This window comes from Gracilinanus agilis, chromosome 4 (genome assembly GCF_016433145.1).
Source record: "Gracilinanus agilis isolate LMUSP501 chromosome 4, AgileGrace, whole genome shotgun sequence".
Classification (NCBI taxonomy): Eukaryota; Metazoa; Chordata; class Mammalia; order Didelphimorphia; family Didelphidae; genus Gracilinanus; species Gracilinanus agilis.
In genome coordinates this window covers 27,593,526-27,615,607 of record NC_058133.1, presented here as the reverse complement: position 1 = coordinate 27,615,607, position 22,082 = coordinate 27,593,526, and the positions used below count along the sequence as shown (strand labels likewise).

General features: G+C 56.3%; 1 protein-coding gene across 1 annotated transcript in view; it reads right to left on the bottom strand.

Annotated features, from left to right (window-relative positions):
• Positions 1–15,444, bottom strand: part of TTC39A (tetratricopeptide repeat domain 39A) — a 34,740-nt gene extending 19,296 nt beyond the window's left edge. The window contains exons 1-3 of the mRNA XM_044673212.1: positions 15,356–15,444; positions 3,495–3,626; positions 763–839 (exon numbers count right to left, since the gene is read on the bottom strand). Of these exons, the coding sequence (XP_044529147.1) occupies positions 763–839; positions 3,495–3,626; positions 15,356–15,420 (274 nt within the window). The 5' untranslated portion in view covers positions 15,421–15,444. The remainder of the gene's footprint in view (positions 1–762; positions 840–3,494; positions 3,627–15,355) is intronic.
• Between the last annotated feature and the right edge of the window lie 6,638 nt (positions 15,445–22,082).

The following is a 22,082-nucleotide window of genomic DNA, read 5'->3' as shown; positions in this document are numbered from 1 at the left end:
TGCCTTAGAGACGAGCTTCTCATCTGGGAGCTGAGGCTGGACAAGTCCATTCAGCTTCAGGACAGACTAGACTTCTGAGGTCTGAGATTCTCTAAGATTTGGGCCTCTATGTCTCCTAATGATAATAGGCCGAGATGCCCTGGGCTGCCTGGCAGGGTCTTCGGGGATGCAAGGGCAGCTCTGGGGACTCTCAGATTCACCTTGACATCCTGGCCTCCACTACATCTTCCACTCCTTTTTCAATGGCCTGAAGTCATCCCAGGGTTTGGGGGGGGGGGAGGACTGGGCAGAGGGGCTTCCCTAACCACAAAGGTAGGCCCAGGACCCCCGGGATCCCTCCCAGCTACAAGGTTCCAGGGTTCTCACTTCCACCAAGGGGCTCTGCTTGGACCAGATAGGCCAGGGGGGTACATGGGGTTCTCCCTTTCTGGGGCGTCTAGCAGCCCTATTGTTTCCCTTTGTCTTGGGCTGCTCCTCAGGATGGCTTCCCAAAACGTCCCCCTCCCCGCCAGCTCCTAATCAGACACTACTGCCAATCATTGGTGATCCCAGAGAGTAAGCACCCAGGCAGGCTCACTAGAGGGCATTAGAGGTGGCAGGGGACACTGCCACACCGAAGGAGGGGCATGCATGGGATTTAGAGCAGCTTTTCATTTCCTGTTCCCGGGCTAGGCTGGGGGTCTGGCTTCTGTAGTTAGCTCCTTCCCTCTCAAAATGGGGCAGCCCCCAGAGGAGGTGGCAGCCCGGGTGGAGACCCCTCACCTTCGGTGAACTGGTCTAGGGTAGGACGGTGCATGAGGTTACTGAAGGAGCCTGCGACGGACAATTTCTTTCGATGCCTGTGGGGAGAGAAGACAGGCAATGAGGGGTGGGGGTGCCTCTCTGTCCCAGCCCACGCTCCTGGCTCTCATTCCCCGAGGAGCCCTCTGGGACCATGGCCTCTGCTTTGTCAGCTCTTACCCAAATAGGGCAGGTGGCTGGAGCCAGCCCCTCCTCCCCTCTGGGCCTCAGTTTCTCCATTTGTTACACGAAAGGGCAGCCACCTCTGGCGTAATGACTAGAGAAGGGGCCTAGGAGCTCGAAGTTCAAATCCTGCCTCAAGCCCTTACTAGCTGTGTGACCCTAGAGAAGTTGCTGAAACTCTCAGAAGCCACCTCCTTTTTTGAAAAAAGGCAGGGCCAAGGACTGGATGATTTCTGAGGCCTCTTCCAGGTATAGAAGGGGCCCCTCTGAACAAAGGGGCTCAGAAGGGGCTTCCCTTGGGGGCTGCTCAGAGACCCCTAGGCTCCGGCTCCAGAGAGTCCCTAGTCCCTGCCCTTAGGGAGCTCACACCTGGGCTCTGGGACCTGCCCCCAACCCCAAACCTTTGGCTCACTGTGTCTCTGTACAGTTAGCTGGCTTCTTTTGCCCATTTTTGTGCTTTATTTTATCTAATGAGAGGAAATTGCATCTGGATAAATGCAGAAGCCTTACGTGCAAAGGCCCAAATCCAGCACTGCAAGTCTGGGAGGGGTGGCCAAGTCTGTCTGAAGGAGATCGGGGGGCTTCATGGCCCACAAGCTCAAGAGGAGTCAGGAGAATGGGGGTGCAATAAGAGAGGGACAGTAGAGTCTGGTGCTAGGGGCTCCTCTGCCTACAGACTGGAGAGAGCCCAGAGGAGGGCCACCAAGACAGGGAAGGGTCCAGAAGTTCTGTAGTCTCAAAACCACCTTGAGAGGCAAATGCTACTAGGACCCTGGGCTAAAGGGGGGAAACAGGCGGGCAGAGGCAACATGACTTGCCGGAAGTAACACAGCTATTAGTGCTCTGTCTGCTTCGCCCCTGAGCTGTGAAGGAGGGTCCCACGGGCCTCTGGGAGAGCCTGAGTCCCCTCCCTTGGGAAGCCAGTTTGGGGGGAACCAGGCAAGGCCTTATGGAGGTGGTCTTTGAAGGGGACCTTGAAGGAACCTGGAAAGCACAGGTGAGGAAGGAGGAAGTTCCTGGCAAGAGAGACAGCCAGGCCAAAGGCCAGGAGGCAAGAGATGGACTGTTAGAGGATCAGTGAGGAGATCCTGTGGTTGGATCCTGGACAGGATGGTGTGAGGAGACAGGAAAGGCCAGAATAGTGGGCCTGCAGTCAGAAGACCCAGATTCAAATCTCACCTCCCAGCCAAGTGGCCCTAGGCATGTCACAAGGCTTTAGGGACTCGGTCTCCTCTCCTCGTCGGTGAAATGGGCACGACTGTGGCTGGGGACCACTTCACAGGGTGGTAAGGAGGCCCAAATGACCCGATGGAGGTAAAAGAGCTTTGCCCACCTCCAGGGCCCAAGGCTTCACTTTTCTGGGCACCCCGGGCTTCCCCCTTCAAGTGCGATTTGTAGTCTTGGAATGGCGGCCCAAAGCACGGGGACATTCAGCGCCCCGTCCCCCATTACTAGTGGGCAGCGCGGCGGGCACCACAATGGGCCTGGGTCCCGCCTCGGACCCTTACTCTCTCGGTGTGCCCGGCCACTCACTCCTCCACTGGGAAATGGGGATAACGCGTGGGGGTCACGTGAGCTCGCGGGATCCGTGAGGGCGCTCCACAGAGCAGCGCTGAGGCTTCTGGCTGCCGCCAGCTGGCGCATCCCTGAGATCCCCCTCCCCCGCCCATTCATCGAAGCTCTGAGCCACAGGACCGGCTCCTTCCTCCCCCCCCCCGGGAATTAGCGAGGACCCACTTCCGGCCTGGACTCTCCAGACTCGGAACGGATCCTGCGCGGCCTGAACTTTAAAAGTCGGCTCCGCCTCCTCCCAGGCTGTGAGGAAGAGGGAACTCGGCACCCGGCCCCGCACCCTCGTGGGGTTCGGGCATCGCTCGCGCTCCCCGCCCCACACCCTCCGAGCTTTCCCACAGGACCTGCGGCTCCACCGGCTCCCTCGGTGCCAGGACCTCGGAGCTTCCCTCCCTAGACGCTGCCTCTGCAGCCTGCCCGAACGTTCTTAGAGCTGCATCTTTCTCGGGGGGCGGCTCTAAGGGCCCCCCATGGCGCCTTCTGCCCCCTCAGGGAGGGAGGCACGGGGGCGTGGGGGGCTGGGAATCAGGGCCTGGGTTCGAACACGGACCCTGGCGACCCTGGGCAGGACATTTCCCATTGGGGGCCTGGGTTTGCTCCCCTGTAACATGAGGGGGGAGCCCATCTCTGAGGTAATCGAGCTCCCAAGCCATCTAACATTCTCCTCCTCTCTCTCCATTCTGGCTCCTAGAAACCCCAATCACAAGGGACCAAGTCTCCTTGCCTAGAAGGCCATCTCCGCCTGTCCAATTCCCTCCCTTCAGGGCTCTTCTGAGAAGCCTTCCCTGGCCAAGACCCCTCCTTCTGCACCCCCCCCCCAGGTTTCCCAGGTGACCTGAGCCCTCCCCTACACTGTCCATCTTCTCTGGGTGGGAGAAAGAGCCCCAAGAGCCCAGGAGGGGCCTCCCTCTGAGCTGGTCTCTGAAAGCTGATTGGTGGGTGGCGGCCCCGCCCCTTACTTCTGGCACAGGGTCTGGGCCTCCTTCATCATGTTGCAGGCATTCAGGATGTCCTGGGGGTCGAAGGTCATCATGGCCTGCATCTCCAAGATGGTGGCGTAGGTCAGGGAGTGGTACATGCTTTCCTTGGTTCTGCAAGAAAGAGGAAGATGGAAACTGAGGATCAGCCACAGAACCCAGTCAGGGGTCAGTGAGGGGGCCCGCCTGCCCTGGGGGCAATCTCAGGACCTGCCTCCAACAATAGGAGAGCTGGGATTACTATAGGCTTTGCCTCCAGTGGACTAGGGGTACCCCCATTTTGCAGATGAGGAAACAATGGGACCAGGGTCTGCCTGACCCCAAGTCTCTCCTGAGTTCACACATTTGCCTTCATGGGTCATCAGCTGGCCAGAAGAGAAGCTCCCTGCAAGAAGGGGCCATCCTCAGCACCCAGCATGCCAGGTGAGCTCTTACTAAGTGCCCACTATGTGCCAGGCACGGAGGGGACCCTAGAGATACTGGGCACTGAGGGGGCCTCATGATGCTGGGCACTGAGGGGGGCCCACTGACCACGGGGGACCCCAGGGGTCAGGCTTGGCCCTCTCTTCCAGCCCCTCTGTAGAGCCCCAGCTGCCCAGTGACCACCTTGTCAGAGGAGGCCTGTGAGGCCTGGGCTCTGCTCTCTCTGGAGGGTTCAGGCTGGGCTGGGCCTGGAGTTGGGTTTGGAGCTGGCCAAGTCTATTCAAGACAGTCACGAGCTGGGGCAGCTGTTGCCACCATGTTTGACTAAGTGACTGCAGGCAGAATTTCCTGGGAAGGACAGGAGCCATTTCCTTCTCCAGCCCATTATACAGAGGAGATGACCAAGGCCAAGCAGGTGAGATGTCTCTCCCAGGATCACTCAGCTAGAAAGGGTCCGGGTCTGAGGCTGCGCTGGAACTCAGGAAAGTGAGTTTTCCAGTCTGGGGCGGTCGCTTTCTCACTGTGCCACTCATGTGCCAGACGTGCTAAGCGCTTTCCAGAGCTTCTCCATCCTCACCACAGCCCTGTGGGGTGAGGGCGGTGCTCACCCCCTTTTTATAGAGAAGGGGCCTGAGGAGGCACCCAGGAGGTACATCCAGGGCAAGGGCTCTTGTCTCTTTCTCCCCACACACACTTTGTGCCTTCATCAAAGTCCTCCTGGCTCCTTGGGCCGGGCCTGCTCCCCCCATTGCTCCTGACCTGCACCCTACTCGTGTCTGGGTCCAGCCCCAGAGCTGTGTCCTCACAGCCCTACTCCCAACCCCCACGGGGATTCTGATCCTGATATCACAGGAGGGAGGACCTGGGGCCTAGAGGAGGGAAATGACTGGTCCAAGGTCTCTAGCCCTCCTGACCACCAGGCTGGCCCTTCCTACCTCACCCACCCCCTTTTTGTGCTCTCTGAATGTTTGTTGCCAGAATAAATGTTTGGCTGGAATCAAACTGACTAGCATCCCCCATTCCAGAGACAGAGGCCTAGGGGGAGGGGTCTGGGGGGCTCCAGGGGGCAGGTAGAAGAGGCCCCAAGGCTGCTCCAGGCCAGTGAGATCTGTAGGGGGAGGCAATGCTCCCAGGAAGACCCACCCCCTTCCAAAGGTGCTGCCCTTCTGTGTGTACATGGCAAACAGACATGTTTGTTTAGCTCCTGCCAGGGAGCCTCACCCATCCCTCTCCAGGAGCCTGGAGACTCTCCCATCTGGCCCTGCAGGGCCCCAGGCGCCCCTATGCTGCCGGGCTAGAGCCTCAGGGCAGGACTGCCCAGTAAAGCCAGGGGCCAGCTTCTTGTCCAGGACACCCACCCCAGGCTCCATCCTGCCTCAGGCATACTGGCCACAAGGTCTGGCACATCCTTCAGCCTTGTCTGAGCCTCAGTTCCTTGTCTGTAAAAAGGGACCACAGTAGATCCGATATGTGAAGCACTTTAAAGCCGCAGAAATGGTGGCTGGAGGACGAAGATGAGGGAGCCCTTTGCTTGCGGGATTCCAATTCAGCTTCACAACTGCAGCATCACTGCCCACCTTTTTACACACGAGGAAACTGAGGCTCAGGGGTCAAGCAGCCATCCCTGGTCACACAGCTAATTGAGGGGGGAGGGTCAGGAGCCTGCCCATGGCGTACCTGGAGCTGCAGCTCCCTCATCCCCCTCCCATCCTCTGTGGACGGCACTAGACTGACCCACCCAGAGAGCCCACATATTGAAGGTGTCCCAGGACTGGGCTTGAGGGCTGCCTCTGCCACACACATGCTGGGGGTCTTTCTCTTCCTGGGCCTCAGTTTCTCTCTCTATAAACTAGCCCCACAACAGAGGGGGAGGCACTGGGATACTCAAGTGGGAGGAGCTGGGTGGGGGTGAGTGTGGGGGGAGGCCTGGTCAGTATCTCCCAGGTCTGCACTGGGGCAGTGGCCTGGCCAGCTCTCTCTAGGCTATCAGCCTGGGGTGGGACTAGAGATCCACAAAGCATCAGCTAGTTCTTCCTCAATTCCTCAATGACAGACATTGTCCAGAGTCCAAGGACCCAACACTGCCTGCCCCTGCAGGTCCCAGTGACAGTGAAGCATGAGGAGCAGCTGGAGCACCGAGGCCTGCCAGGCTGTCCCCCCCCCCATCCCCCCGCACTCCTCCCTCCCCCTGAGCTAATGCTGCCAGGGTCCCTCTGGGCTACCCAGGCCAGCCTGGACTTGGGGATCCCATGGGCTATAGGACTAGACTTGAAGATCCCAAGTCTGAGGCTGCCCCCAAAGCTCCCCTTTTCCATGCAGGGATTGTCATCCTCCATGGGCCTTCTGCTGAGGCTGCCCATTCTGCCTCACCGCCTTCTGCCCAATGATGTGTCACCCCAGCTCAGGCCCTCCTCTCCTCTGACCCTTGACCTCAATCCCTGCCTGGGGCCAGTCTGACTGAGTCACCCCCTGCTCTAAGCATTCAGGGGCTCCCTGTTATCTTCAGAACAGATTCCTCTACCAGGCATTTAATCCGGTTCTCACCCACCTTTCTGTCCCAATTTCAAATCATTCCCCTTTGTGAACACCAGGTTTTAGCCCACTGCCCTGTGGCTGCTCCCCAAGCTCACCCCTTTCTCCCATCTCTCCCCAATGCCTTTGGCCAGGCTGTGCTCCCTGCCTGGGATGCCCTCCTTCCTCATCTCAGCCTCTGCCTCTCTTCGAAGCCTTCCCTGATCTCCCCCAGTGTCAGTGGTCTCTCCCTGTTTTGCCTGCATTTCATTTCTTCATCTGCACCCATGAACTGTGGTCTCTGCCTCAGAGCCTAGGAGGGTGCCTTCTGGACACTGCCTCCTCAGAGCAGGGTTGGGGGGAGGGAGTAAGTCCTGCTGCCCAGCAAGGACATCAGAGGGCTTGTCTGGGCTTCTCCCCCCATTCTGCAAAGCTGGAAGGACTCAGCAATCCTTCTGTGTCACCCAAAGAATGGGAGGCCTCCTGGGAGCCATGGAGTGAGGCTAGGGTGCAGTCCTCTTTCAGTTCCTCCTCCACAAGGAAGAAGGGAAGGAATTGCAATGTTTGCTGTTTGCCAAAGACATCAGGCCGAGCTGGCCTGTGTGTGTGAGATCGTCCCCCCTCCTGGAGTAAATAGCACTTGCTTGCTCGTTCTCTCGGTGGAAAAACCAGTCTTTCCCTTTGGAGGAGGCAGCTGCCAACCAGCACCTGTGGGGCGGGAGGGAGGCAAGCTTGGAGCTCCAAGGCCAGGCTTCCCTCCCTGAGTCCACCTCTGGGCCTCAGTTTCCCCATTCACAAAATGAGGCTACCACACCTGGCTCCCCAGGGTGTAGTGAGAAAAGAGTTTTGTAAGTCTTCAGGGCAGGAAGCAGGATGGCATGGTTGCCAGGCCTAACTGGGGTAAGGGTGCAGAGGAACTTCAGAGCACCCACCCACCCAGCCTACCTTCCCCCAAACAGTCTCTGAGGCCCAGGACCTTCTGTTCTCCCTGCTTCTCATCCTCTGACTTTCTTAGCATCACAAAAACTGACTACAAGTTCCCAGCCCCACTTCCAGGCCTTGGGCCAACCCTGGGAAGATGGAGTCCTGGGCAAGAGCCTGCCCTGGAAGCCCTGGGAGTTCCTAATCCTGGGTCCCAGGGGTGACAGGGGGCCCCAAGGCCAAACTGGATCCAAGATCCAGCGCTAGAAGGGTCCAGAGAGGCTATCTCATGCTATCTTGTTGACAGATGGGGAGACTGAGGCCCAGGAAGGGGAAGGTCCTGGGAATCACAAAGAAGGGCCTCCAAGATCATCTTGGCCCACTCTCTGGTTTTACAGATGAGGAAGTAGAGGTCCAGAGAGATTAAGCCTCCTTTCTGGGCCCCACAGCATGGGAGATCAATGCTAGGGGATGACCCTGGGTCCTTTCTTTCTTCCCACTGCATGTGGGTGCCTCTCTGCCACCAGCCTCCAGGAACAGCTTATGAGGCTTGCCCAGATCTGCCATTTGCTTTACATGCACACCATGTTTGGCCTCACCATGTCCTTGAATCAGGAATTATCACAAGAGTCGGATTCATGGGGAAAATCTCAGAATCCTGGGTCTGGGCCTGGGAGAAGAGCCCAGAAGCCCCTCAAGTCCAGAGGCATCCACCAAACCCAATGAAAATGGAATCCCCAAAGAGTAAATAAAATGAATAAAAATAGAATAAAACACAGAAAACTAAGTCAGTAGTGACTCCTGGAATTCTTCAGGGTACATCGCTACCCCTGTTCTATTTAATGTTGGCCCAGCGACTCAGAGCCCCAATGGGCCCCGGCTCTCTCTGCTCTCCCTGGCTTTGCTCTGCTTCTATGCATCTTCATCTCCACTAATTACCTTGCTCTCCCACTCAGTAAAGGGGTTTTTCCTCACCTTTTCTTCCCTTCTCCAATTCCCAGGCTTGGGAAAGCTGGATAACACGGTGGATGAAGAGCTAGGTCTGGATTCAGGAAGACCTGGGTTCAAATGTGGCCCCAGATACTTCTTAGCTGTGTGACCCTGGGCAAGTCACAACTCAAATGCCAAGCTCTTACTGCTCTATATTGATTTTAAGATCGAAGGCAAAGGTTCAGAAAAAATTCCTAGGGCTCCCCTTTTCTGTATCCTCTCTGACAAAAATCTTTCTCATTTGTCACTCAAAAAATTCTGTAAGGCTCCTCTTCTCCCTGCTGCCCATTGCCACCATCTTTGTCTTCCCCTGGCTCATAGAATGCCAAGACGAGCCCTCCATGTGCCCAAGCCTGTTCTCCAGCAGTGGCATCCCCGCTCTCCCCTTAATCTTCTGTGTCTCCCCGTTCTCCATGGACTCTCCTGGCTCCAGTCAGCCCCCAGAGCTTCTCTTGGCCTCTTGGCTCCCTTCTGTGGCTACCCACCCCTACCCCCAGGCTGTCTCCAAGGTGCCTCAACTCTTTCCTCATCTCAGTGTCTTTTGAACTCTCTCCAGGCCAGCTTCTGGCTCTCCAGAGTCTCCATACATCCCCGGGGCCAGAGTTGTTCTCTGCAGCCACCGTCCATCCCTTCTCCTCCTCAGTGCTTCCAGGACAGCCTTCCTCTGAGATTTCCTCCTCCTCCTGGGCTCTGCCCTGGCCTCTCTGCTCTTTACGTGTTATCTCCCTCAGCAGTCTCAGCAATGCCCGTGGATTCAGTTGTCCTCTCTGTGGTCATGATTCTCAGCTTTAGTGGTGCAGCCCAGACCTCTCTTCTGCCCTCCCAATCCACATTTCCAAACTCCTGTTGGATCAGTGCAACCCATTCAGCCTTACCAGGTGGATTAGAGAGAACGTCAGATTTGGAGTCAGAAAGACCAGAGTTCAGTGTGACCTCAGATACTTCCTAGCTGAGTGATCCTGAGCAAGTCCCCTGAGCTCCGTTTGCCTCCATCCCATTCAACCCTCTTGTCTAACAGAGGAGGAAACAGGCGGCCTGTGATGCGGGGCTGCTCCTGTTCCTCCCCGTTTGGAGACCTGCTTTACGACTTGCAAAGCACTTTATGTATGCTAGTGCATCAAATCCTCACCATCAGTAGCTCTGGAAGGTAGGTGCTCTCATCCCATTTTACAGAGGAGGAAACTGAGGCAGGCAGTGGTGAAGGGATTCGAATTCTGGTCTTCCTGGATCCAGGCCCAGAGCTCCAGCCAGCCAGCTCCGGTGTATAAGGACTGTGACTCCATGGGACCATGAAGGCCAGCCCTGGGAATCCCTTTCAGAAAACCACTGGGCCTGCTTCGTTGCCTCATTTTCTTTTTGGCCTAGCTGGCTTTCCTTTAGGCCCTTGGGGTCAGGAAGCTGATGTTCTGTCTAGGCATCTGCCCCAACAGTCACCACCAAGGCTCAAGTGGGCATTCAGGCTTCTCGCCTTCGCCTGGGCCCCCGAGGAACACCCTGGGCACCCTCAGTCTGCCAGGTATGTGTGGGGAGGCCCAGACGCTTCCTGGGGGCTTTGCCAGCTGGGCCGAGGGGGGTCCTAGAAGCCAAGTCACAGGAAGTGGGGAGAGGGTGCCTGGAGAGGATCAAATTGCTGGCATTAGAGGAGGGCCTAGAAGGATGAGGGGGACAGAACAGCCCCTTCCAGCTCATACACAGGGCAGCTAGAGCCCAAGCCAGGCCCCAGTGCCAGATGTGCTCTCGCACTGAGAGATGCTGCGAGAGGTGCCAGCAGGTTCTGCCGCTCGCTTGCCCACTGGTGCCTTGGGGGCTTGGTGTGTCCCTCCGAGGAGTTGCTCCTCCCCAGGAACATCCATGGATCTGGCCAGACGGGACAGTGAGCCCTACCCTGGGGAGCTTCCAGGAAGAACTTTGGGGCATCTCGTAAGTCCAGTGTCTGGGCAGTTATTAGGGCAGTCCTGAACTGTTGACCTGCAGACCTCCCAGAGTGTCTGCCTTGTACACCGGCGCACCCCCAATCCTGCCCCACTTGGGGCCTCTTTCTCTGGAGCCCCATCCACACGTCTCAGTGAATCTCAGGCAGACAGAGCCGGCTGCAGCCTCCAGCACCGGCCTGTTGAGGCCCCTGGCACAGCTGCCAGGACTTTCTCTTTGTTATTCTCCGTTGCCTTTTTGTCCAAGTGTCAGAGGCCAAACGCAGCACCTTCCTATTCCATCTCATCGACTTCCGGTTCCACTTCTAGGAGGGCTGAGGGTCTGGGGAGGCCTGGAACGGCCTGGGGATCCCTTGGTCTCTGCCACCTGTTGCTTCGGCCCCAACCGTCACCCCCGAGGCATGGCCCAGAGAGAAGGAAAAAGCTCAGTAGCTTTGGACGAGAATGTCTGTGGTCGCTGACCGCCTGGGGTGTCCCTCAAGGATTCCCTTCATCTGAGAGGCCCTGCAGCCCTCCTGAGCACCTCCCGGCCCCCAGCCAGCCCCAGGAAGCCTGGCCTGTCGCGGGTGGCCAGCTCTACCACAGCGAGATCTCTCTGGGCTCCCCAAGGCACCCCCCCTTCTCTCCACACAGTCCTGCCCCGGGAGCGGCACCCGAGGCTCTCAGAGGAGAAGGAAAGCCATGCGGGACAGGCTGCCTTCCCGCCCCATCTCTCAGCCTGTGCTAACAGCCAGTCAGTCAGCAGACGTTGATCAGGCACCTCTAGAGGCCAGACTCAAGGGCAGAGGCCAAGGCCTGAGCTGCCTGCAGAGCCCTGGAGGACTGGTTCTCAGGCAGGGAGGAGAGATCCAGGTCAGTGATGCCCACTGGGCACATCCAGGGGGATCCCCCTCAGCATCTCCTGCTCCCCACAAACAAAGGGGCCTCTTCTCCCCACATCGCTGCTCTTGGTCTGTCGCTCTCTGCCTCTCCTGGGCCGCCTCCAGCCCACCCTCCAGGGCTGCCAGGGCACAGGTCTGATCGGGCCATTCTCCAGTTCAAAGACACGTCACGGCTGCCCACAGATTGCCAGTTAAAAGTCTGACCCCCTCGGAGGCCCGGCGCCAGCACAGCTCTCCAGTCTTCATTCAGACGTCTTCCCTTGCCTCAGAGTGGTTGGTGCCAGGCCGGGTTCTGAACCCTGGACTTTCCCCTCTCCCCATCTTTGTCTCTGCCTCCCACCCCTCATCTTTGAAGGGCCGCCTCCTCCAGGAAGCCTTCCCGGAGCTCTCATCTTCCTTGGGCTCCTGCTTTGTCCCTACCTGTCCCATTCTGGCTGTATCTCAGAGAAGCGGCTGTGGGGAGCTGGAGGGTGAAGCTCCCAGCCCCGGCTGTGCTCCTCAGCTGGGCAGGTGGGCCCCGCTTTCTGTAAGAGGAGGGGGCTGGGCTGGGAAGGCCCCTTCCCTCTCTGGGAACCCCATTTACGCAGGTCTGCGTTAAAACCAGGCACCATCCTCCAGCTTCCCTTAGAAGATCGGTGAAAGTTGGTGCCCTTCGGAAGGAGGTGTGGGAGGAAGCCCTCCCCAGGCCGCCTCACGTACACACACAAGCAGATGCCTTGAACTCACTCTCCTGACGGGGAGGGACAGCACAATCTGGCCCCACTGGGCCGGGCTTTCCATCTGGAAGGCCGAGGCCGCGTCTAAACGGACTCCACTTGGGAACGGCAGACTTGAGGACGGCTCCTGGAGCTTCAGAACGCTGGGAAAGCGCAGGAGGGCAGGGCGGGATCCAGAACACAGCTGGGGGGCCTCTGGGGAGGAGCAGCGTGTTCGGGTCCTCGAAATTCTTGTTTCATGTGAATATCTTTGTATGTCGCTTTGGGTCAACCCCTCCGAGCAGGGCTTCCCGGCCTCTCCCCTTCCCAATAAAGGCTGCCTCTTCTCTGCCAGCATCTTCTCCCATCTCCTGTCTGCTCCTTAGAGTAACTTTGGGGTGCAGAACCCGAGATCCCACTCCACACATGCATTCAGCGGCTCTCATGGGGCCTGATCTGTGGGGTTTGAGGCAACTCCCATCTCTTCTCGGGAATTCAGTATCCTCATTTCCAAAATGAGGGATTTAGGGACAGTGAGGTGGCTCAGTGGAGGAAGAACCAGGCCTAGAGTCAGGAGGTCCTGGATTCAAATTTGACCTCAAATACTTCCTAGCTGGGTGACCCTGGGCGAGTCATTTAACCCCAGTTGCTTAGCCCTTACTGCTCTTCTATCTTAGAACTGATATTAAGACAGAAGGTCAGGGTGTCCTAAGAAAAGAGGGGTTTGATAATGGACTTCTCTACTAGCAGCAATGCAAGGATCCAGAGCAAGGCTGAGGGACTGATGAGAAAGAAAACTAGCCACACTCAGAGGAAGAACTGTGGGAGGAGAAACACAGAAGAAAAACAACTGCTTGATCACATGAGCTGATGGGGATATTATTGGGGATGAAGACATTAAATGATAACTCTAGTCCAACTATCAATAATATGGAATTAGGTCTTAATCAATGATACATGTAAAACCCAGTGGAATTGTATGTCATTGGGGGTGGGTTAAGGGGGTTTGGGGGAGAGGGAAAGAACATGAAAGATGTAACTAGGAGAAAATATTCAAAATAAAAACTTTAAAAAAAAGAAAAGAAAAGAAGGGTTTGGACAAATAATTCTGCAGGTCCCTTCCAGTGTTCAATCCTGGGATCCCAGGAAGCTTGAGAGTAGCGCATCAACGAGGGGGAGCAGATGAACAAAGAAGCTTCCTGTAGCACAAGGGGTGCTCGGGGTTTAGCCTTGAGAAGTGGTTGGGGGCCAGGGCCACTAGGGAGTGCTTCGACCCAACCTCCTAAGCCAGGCCCATAGGGCAGGCCGGGTGGGACAACTCCCACTGGCCTAACCAGCCTGCCTCTTTATCCAGGGCACTGGAAGGCAGAGAGAGGAGGGTGGAGGACGGGACCATCCGTGATAATCAGCCGTCAAGTTGCCAACCTACTGGGGCCCCTGTTTACGGTTTCATCCCCAAATGGTAGAGATAAGATTGTAGAACCAGAGAACCTCAGAGCTGGAGGCTCCAGCACTCACCCAGCAGAACACCCCTGTCAAGGGATCCTCCAGCCTCCACTTCCCCAGGCAGCCTCTTCCCCTCCAGAATAATGCTCATGGTCAGTTTGTCCTTCCATCCAGCCTAATTGATGATCTTTTCAACTTCCCTCCAGGCTCCTGGTTCTGGCCTCTGGGACCAAACAGAAGGAGGCCAATCCCCTCCTCCGAGATCGCCCATCAGACACCTGAGGACAACTATCCAGTTGCCCCTGGGTCTTCTCTCCCAGCTCAATGCCGAGTCCCTTCCGCTGATCCTTCAATGGAAGGGCTACAAAGTGGGCCAGCCGGAGCTCTCAGCTTAGACGCCGGAGAAGTGGGACACTTGCTAGTGACATAACCTTCTGCATGCCCTTTTGCCGCTTTTGGCCTCTTTCTGCATCTCCAAAATGGGTGTCATAATCCCCACCCTGTCGTCTTCACAGGTCAAGGAAGAAAGCCCTGTCGAAGCTGCTGAATGCTATAGGAATGGCAGCTGCTGTCATCCTTCCCCTGGAGCCCATGTCCTGTCTCAGCCTCCCCCAGAGCCTGTCTCCAACTTCCCTCTGCCAGATGAGCCTCAAATCCACAGTGCCATCATCCCGGGCCAGCCTTGCCAAGCCCAGAGAGCTTGGCAAGTTCAGCTTCCAGGAGATGATGATTCTGGCCACAGACACAGAAAAAGACTCTTTCCTACATCCCAGAGGAGCCCAGACCTGCCATGGTTAGGGTTAGCATTGGCGTAATCCTCGGTGAGGAAGCAGATGTGTTACTACCATCGTTCCAGATAAAAACCATTTCAAATCCTCTTTGTGCTCTTTCTTTTTCTGTCTTCCCTCCCTCTCCATCCCTCTCTCTCTCTCTCCTTCTCTGTCTCTCTTCTCTCCCTCTCCATCTCTCTCCTCTCTCTCCATCTCTCTGTTTCTCTCTCCCTCTCCATCTCTCTGTCTCTCCCTCTCTGTCTCTCCGTCTCTCTCCCCCTCTCTGTCTCTCTCCATCTCTCTGTCTCTCCCTCTGTCTCTCTCCCCCTCTGTCTCTCTGTCTCTCTGTCTCTCTCTCTCTCTGTCTCTCTGTCTCTCTCTCTCTCTGTCTCTCTCTCTCTGTCTCTCTCTCTGTCTCTCTCTGTCTCTCTCCCCCCCCCTCTGATCTCTCTCTTTCTCCCTCCTAGTTCCCCCTTCTTTCTCTCTCTCCCCTGCTCCTCACTTTCTTGTGGCAGTCTGGCTCTGGTAATGACTGCCTGTGGCTTTGGGTAAGCCTCTTTGCCTCTCTACTGCTTAGGTCCATGGACTTTACATCCCAACCAAAATGGCCCCTCTGGCTATTTCATCACCTTAACATTCGTCTCCCTTCTCTATGCCTTTGCCTGGGTTGTGCCCCTTACCTGGGATGCCTGCCCTCAATGCTCCTCAGAATCTGTTTCCCTCTGAAGCTCAACCCAAGTACCCCTGCTTCCATGAAGCCCTCCCTGACCCTGAGGCGCTGCTGCTCTCTGTCTCCTCAGTTCATCTTCTTTAATCCTCTTGGTATCCGTGGCCATTCCCTCAGCGCCCTGGATGGGCAGGTCCGGAGGGGCCACGACCAATCTAAAATAAGCTTTACCCACCGAGAACATGGGTGGCGGCCCCCAGAAGACCGTAAGCCGCCTGCAGGCAGGGACTGTGTCCCTCGTTAGCCCCAGCATTCGTCAGTACTTACTGGGGGGGGGGGGAGGCGGATCTCATTTGATCCTCGCAGCAGCCCTGAGAGGGAGGAGCCATGATTTCCCCCATTTTACAGATGAGAAAACGGAGGCTCCAAGTGGTTCAAGAACCCGGCCACGAAGCTGATTCACAGCAGAGGACAAGAAGCCCTGAAGCTGCTGGTGCTGCCCATTACACAGATGGAAACATCTGCTGAGAGTCAGGACCCCCCTCCCCGCTCCTCCCATTGTCCCCGTCACCCCCAACCCTGCCATCCCCAACAAGTGCGGCTCCTACTTGGGCTGCAGGTAGGTGAGCGCCTCGGAGAACTGGTTGGTGAGGAAGAGGTCCAGGGCGGTCATGCATTCCTCCAAGGCCACGTTCAGGTTGGACCTGGAAGGTCTGTGCCAAAGAGACGGCGAATGTTAAAGGGAAGAGGCCGACCCAGAGCCCCCAGTGAGATCCTCTCGTCTCCAGCATCCCCGGCACGCGGACATCCCAGGAAGACCCCTGGACCTCCCCAGGGGCCGCTCCAGCTGGGGGAAGCCCCTGGAGGCCTGGGCTGCCTCGTCCTGGTCCTTCTCCCGGGTACCCCAGCCTCCTCGGGGGCCTGCTCGTCCCCTCGCCTCGGCCCTTTCCTGGGCGCCCCCCTGAATTTCTCTGTTACGTGCCCGTCTTTATTTGCATTTCTCCTGTGTTCTCCCCCCACCGAGGCTGAGCTCCCCGAAGCCTGGCCGCCACCCTGCCCCTGGCACCAAGCCTGGCCCCTTTCACTTGGTTCATAAATGCCCACTGATGAATCAACTGACCGCTAGGGTTAGAATGGACCAGAGAAAAGAGCCTCCGGCCTTTCCCACCTGCGGGAGCCCTTCTTCGGGCCTTGGTTTTTCCCCTGTATGAGGTCCCTCAGCTCTGGGTCTGTGGATGGGCAGCAGGAGGAACCTCAGCTCCAGGCAAGCCCTCCGATAATTAGGAAGAACACACAGAAGAGGAAGTGCAGTGATGGGGAGAGGCCAGCCTTGGAGTCAGGAAGACCCGCGTTCGAGCTGCACCTCAGACCCCTTTCAGCCTTTGGCCTGAGCGTTTCCACGGATGTGGCTGACTCCCCCTCCTTCACCCCATCCAGCCCCTAACATAAGTGCTCTGCCCTCGGCACGCCCAGCCTTTCCTGGCCCCACAGAGCAGCCACGAGGTCACACCACGAGTGTCAGAGGAAAGATTCCAACCCAGATTCTCCTCGGTGCCCTCCGTGGGCCGGACCACAGAATCCCACCCCCCAAAGAAGCATGAAGAGCTCCTGCTTCTGGAGGGCTTCATGGATCTCGGAGCCCTTCCCTCCCCCAACCTTTGGGGAAAGGAAGGCATCCGCGCCATAGATGACGAGGTTCAAGAAGGGCAGACCCCGTGCCCAGGGTCTTTGGCACTGAGACTAGAGCTCTCTCCGAGACCCCAGACAGTGGGCATCTCTCGCCTGCCCTCCTCACAGGGGGTTCTGGGCAGCTCAGGTGAGAGGAGGGATGTGGATGCTCAGGATAGGGTCAGGCAAAAGGTCATCCCTGTGGGGGCTCCTTCCTGGATCTGTGGCCTTCAGCAAATCCCTTCTGCCCCCTTCCCATACCTCAAGGGCTCTAAGGCCCCTCAGAGCTCCAGCAGCCTGAAACTAAGAAATTCTCTTCAGGCAAATGGATACAAACAGAGACCGACACCAGGTCCCCACACTGAATGGCACAAGGAGAAGATGGAGAGCCATGGCTAGACAACACTTGGTGTGAATATATTCTGGAGGGGCGAGCGGCTCCCAGGCTTTGAGTTGGTGGTCTACAAAAGGAACATGGCCTTAGCCGGTATCAAAGAGGCGCAAGGGAAGGTCAGGCCCTACCTACAAGGATGACTGCTTGAAAGAAATGGGGATGGGGATTAAACTTGGGTTGATTTGGGGGGCTTCTGGCTCTGGCTTAAAGGCAGAATTTGGAGCAAGGGAATGGGAGGTCTCAGAGGCAGATAAAAGGAAAAGCTTCTGGATGTAAGAATTGTCCCTGCTTGAGAAGGGCTCCCTCTTGGTGTGGTTAGCATCCTTTCAATGGCAATCCATAAGTGGAGGTCAGATAACCCCTTGCTGAGTGAGCTTTAGAGGGATGGCATGGCTGTGACTTCTAGACTCATAGGAACACAAGATATCAGAACTAGGAAGGACCCTGGAGATCACTGAGACCCGGGAACCTCAACTTTGGGTCTAGAAATTTTTTTTTAAATTTTTAGATTATTTTGATAACCCTATTTCACCATCATTAATTTCCTTTGCGATTCTATGTCATTTATTTTATGCATTTAAGCAACAAGATTCTATCTACTGGCTCTACCAGACTTTCACGGGGGTCCAGAACACAGAGGTTAGAAATCCTTGTCAGAGATCATCCCCCTTGTTTTACAGATGGAGAAACTGAGGCCAAAGAGGGAGAAAGACTTGCCCAAAGTCACACAGAGTTCAAGAAAGATCTGGCATTTTTGCCCATTGAGATCAATTGCCTGCCCCTCATCCCACAAGGTAGGCATTTCCTCCAGAGATGCTCACTGCAGCCCATCCCTGCCCACCCAGTGCTGGGTGATGCTTGTTCATGCCAATCAATAAGCATTTATTAACCGCATACTCTGTGCCAGGCACTGAGGAGACCATAATAACAATCATCATCATCATAATAGCTAACATTTCTGCGGTGCTTACTCCGTGCATTTTACAATCATTATCTCCTCTAATCCTCACAAGAGCCAGGGAGGTAAAGGTGCATTTATAGATGAGGAAACTGAGGCAGACAGCCAAGCATAAAGAATGAAATAATCCCTGCTTGCAAGGAGTTGACTTTCTAGCCAGGGAGACAATAAGGGCAGAGGTAAGAGAGAGAGAATAAATGTAAAGGGATTAATAAGGACAAGGCAGTTTGGGAGGGAGGGCACTAGCACCTGAGGGCATCAGGAAAGACTGGTGGGGAATGAGCTACATGTGGAGGAGGTAAAGAAAGAATACATGGTGGGCACAGGGGAGAACCAGGGCAAAGGTCCAGAGACGAGGCCAGGGTAGCTGGACTGAAGCATGTGGGGGGGCCAATGTCCAATGAGGGGGGAAGGCTGGGAAGGGCTTTGTGTTTGACCCAGAGGTATTGGGGAGCTGCTGGAGTTTATTGTGGAAGGGAATGGTGAGGACAGAATAGGAGAAAAATCCCTTTGGTCACTAGAGGAATAATAAGGGGGGGGGGACAAAGACCACCTGGGGAGACAGGTGGTGAGTGTCCAGGCTCTGGTGTGGCCTGGGGGATGCTGGGAGGGAGAGCTGGCAAGATGGACGGGGGGAGGAGGCAGTGACCTAGGTCTGGTGCTCAAAGATAAATTTCTAAAAATAGTCCTACACATTCTCAAGGTTTGGGGTTTGCTTGGAGAGTTTATTTTGGGCCTGTTTCTGCCTCTCTCTGGTTTGGTCTCTGTTTTGGTTTGCCCCTGACTCTGTCTGATGCTCTCTTTCTCTGCTTCTGCCTCTGTCTCTCCTTTTGTCTCTGTCTCTCATTTTTCTGGGCTCTCTTGCCTTTCTGTCTCCATCTCTGACTCTCTTTGTCCTTTGGTCTCTACTTCTGTTTCTGATTCTGGCTCTGGCTCTACCTCTCTGTCTCTGCCCTTTGGTTTCTATCTCTGATTCTGGTTCTGTCTCTGTCTCTATCTCTGTCTGTCTCTGTCCTTTTGTCTCTCTCTTCCTAGCCTCTTGGCCCCCTGCTCCAGCCTCTGCAGCATTCAGCCTCCAAACCTAGCCTCCTCCCAGCCAGGCAGAGTCAGGGCTGTGGAGGGCTGAGAAAGCCTGGCACTCTTGGGCCCCATCCTGGCCTCTCTGAGCTTAGCCAGCAGGGTCTGTGGGGTCTGTGAGTGCCCTGCCAGGGGTCAGAGCTAGGGGGGTCTCAGGGCCACCTCCCCCCCCATATCCATGGCCCCCCAGAGGTCAGAGTGGGGCTGTTCCCACTCCCCAGAGAAGGCCCCAAGGCCCTGAGGCCCTGTGTCCAGTTACCTGGGGCTAGGGCCTGGGTCCGGTGCCCGCTGAGGTCTGCTGAGGAGGGCCACGAGTCTCTGCATCGGTCATGTCCTTCAGCCCCCTGCTGCCCTGGGGCCAGCCCATGCCCGGGAAAGGGGAAGAAGCAGCCCCTAGCTCGCTGCCCGTGCCCCCTGCACAGGCCTCCTGCAGGCCCAGGCCGGAACCAGAGAGAGGCCAGCCCAGAGAGTGGCCCCTGCTGGTCAGGGAGGGCGGAACAGGCCGGACAGCCCCTGAGGGGACCTCCTTCTGGACTCTGCCTTCCTCCTCCTCTTCTTCCTCTCAGAGCCCCCCCATCTCTGAGACCCCTCAACCCTCCAACCACCCTCATCTGTCCAAATTGCTGGGGCTTTGTCCCCCCAAGAGCCAGGGGGGCCTCTGCCTTCCCTGGTAGGCCGAGGCCTGGCCTGGCACACAGGAGCTGCCAGCAAAGGCTAGCTGACTGACCCTGTGACCTGTGACCCATCCGAAGCTTCTCCAGCAGCGAGTGAGCTCACCCGTGTGCCCAAACTCCCGCCGTCCCCAACGCGGCCATCTCTGACAGGGTCCAGGCCAGGAGGGCGCCCTTCAAGCTGCCCAAGGTGGCGCTTTGCTCCTCAGCGCCTTTGGGCCCTGACCGCTGGCATTTTTAAAAACCGTGTTAGAGAGAGCCAGGTGGCTCCATGAATAGAGAGCCAGGCCTGCAGAGGCGAGGTTTGGGGTTCAAATCTGGCCTCAGACACTTCCTAAGCTGTGCGACTCCGGGCCAGTCGCTGAACCCCCCAACCCCTTCCACCTCTTGCTGCCTTGGGGTCCATGCTCAGGAGCAACCCCACGACAGAAGGTAAGCTTTAAGCAAAACACCTAGATAAACCCCAAATCCATTTCCTTGGAGCGGCCACCCCTGGACCGTGGCTCCGCGTCAACTTCACATTTCTTGGTTCTCCGATTCTCACCCAAGCGAGTGGGTGCCAACGTCCCCCTTCCCACTTGGCGGCTTCCTTTTCATTCAAGCCGGCTTGGCTTGGCTGGTCCGGGAGGTTTTCCGCCTCGTTTTTTCTCTCCTCCGCTGTCTCTCGCCATCTCTCTCCCCTCGGCTTCTTCCCCAAGCTGGTGCCGGGGCCGCCACGGTCCTGCTTCTCTGCCCTTCCTCTCTCCGTCCGGCTCAAAGGCCTTTCTGACTCATCCACACCATTTTCAGGTCAGGACGGCGACTACCACTGTTAATACTCCAAACCCCAAAGGGGCACCAGGCAGCAGGCTCGCATCCTTCAGCGCTGGCCCGTCCGAGATCAAACCCCTTTTGGGAGGGACTAGAAATGGCCAAATCCAGCTTCTTCAAGAACTTGAGACCCAGAGAAAAGCATCTGGCCTCGGGCACTCGGCCAGCAAGACCAGGGAATGGAAGTCAGGTCCCTCGACAACCTCCAGCTGGGCCCTTTCCTATGTTTTGGCACATGGTGGGCGCTTAAAGAATGCTTATTGACTCAACATGGTGCTGCCTTTTTTGTTTTAAACCCTCACTTTCCATCCTAGAGTCAATACTGTGGATTGGATCCAAGGCAGAAGAGCAGTCAGGGCTAAGCAATGAGGGTTAAGTGACTTGGCCAGGATCATAAGGTTAGGAAGTGTCTGAGACCAGATTTGAACCCAGGACTTCCCATCTCCAGGCCTGGCTCTCTATCCCCTGAGCCACCCACCTGTCCCCTGTCCTGCCTCTTTAAATGTTTCTGTCCACAAGGTCCAGAGTCCATCCTGAGCTTAAGAAGAAGGATATGGAGTTTAGAGTTAACCTGGAATTCAGGGGAAAGTGTTCCAGTCATCACAGCTGCTGGGGAGAGCCACGCCACACGCAGGTGCCCTCTTGCACCTCTCGCTTCCCCAAGCAGGCTTCACCAGCCCTTGGTAAATACCATCCAAGGTGACTAAGAGAGATGCTGGCCAGCACGCCCGGCTCAACCCTGAAGACAGATCCGAGGCTGCATTCTAATCCCCACGCCTGGCCAGAGACTTTGTTGTTGTCAAAGCCAAGTCTAGATCCCTTGTGGAAGCGCGGCTTGCCCTGTGCTGGGCTCTCCTCCCACCCCCAGAGAGCAGAGCTTTGGCATTTTCGCCCCAGAACACTGCGAGGGGCAAACATTTATTGAGTGCCTGCTGTGTACCAGGCACTGCATGAAAGTGCTCAGTCTACAAAGAAAGGAGAAAAAAGGACAGAAAATGGCAGGACTAGAAAGGGCCTTTGAACAGAAGATGTCAGAGTTGAAGAGAGCCTTAGAACAGGGAATGCCACAGCTGGAAAGAGCCTTACAAAAGGGAATGCCACAGCTGGAAAGAGCCTTAGAAAAGGGAATGCCACAGCTGGAAAGAGCCTTAGAAAAGGGAATGCCACAGCTGGAAAGAGCCTTAGAAAAGGGAATGCCACAGCTGGAAAGAGCCTTAGAAAAGGGAATGCCACAGCTGGAAAGAGCCTTAGAAAAGGGAATGCCACAGCTGGAAAGAGCCTTAGAAAAGGGAATGCCACAGCTGGAAAGAGCCTTAGAAAAGGGAATGCCACAGCTGGAAAGAGCCTTAGAAAAGGGAATGCCACAGCTGGAAAGAGCCTTAGAAAAGGGAATGCCACAGCTGGAAAGAGCCTTAGAAAAGGGAATGCCACAGCTGGAAAGAGCCTTAGAAAAGGGAATGCCACAGCTGGAAAGAGCCTTAGAAAAGGGAATGCCACAGCTGGAAAGAGCCTTAGAAAAGGGAATGCCACAGCTGGAAAGAGCCTTAGAAAAGGGAATGCCACAGCTGGAAAGAGCCTTAGAAAAGGGAATGCCACAGCTGGAAAGAGCCTTAGAATGGGGGATGTCACAGCTGGAAAGAGCCTTAGAAAAGGGAATGCCACAGCTGGAAAGAGCCTTAAAATGGGGGATGTCACAGCTGGAAAGAGCCTTAGAAAAGGGAATGCCACAGCTGGAAAGAGCCTTAAAATGGGGGATG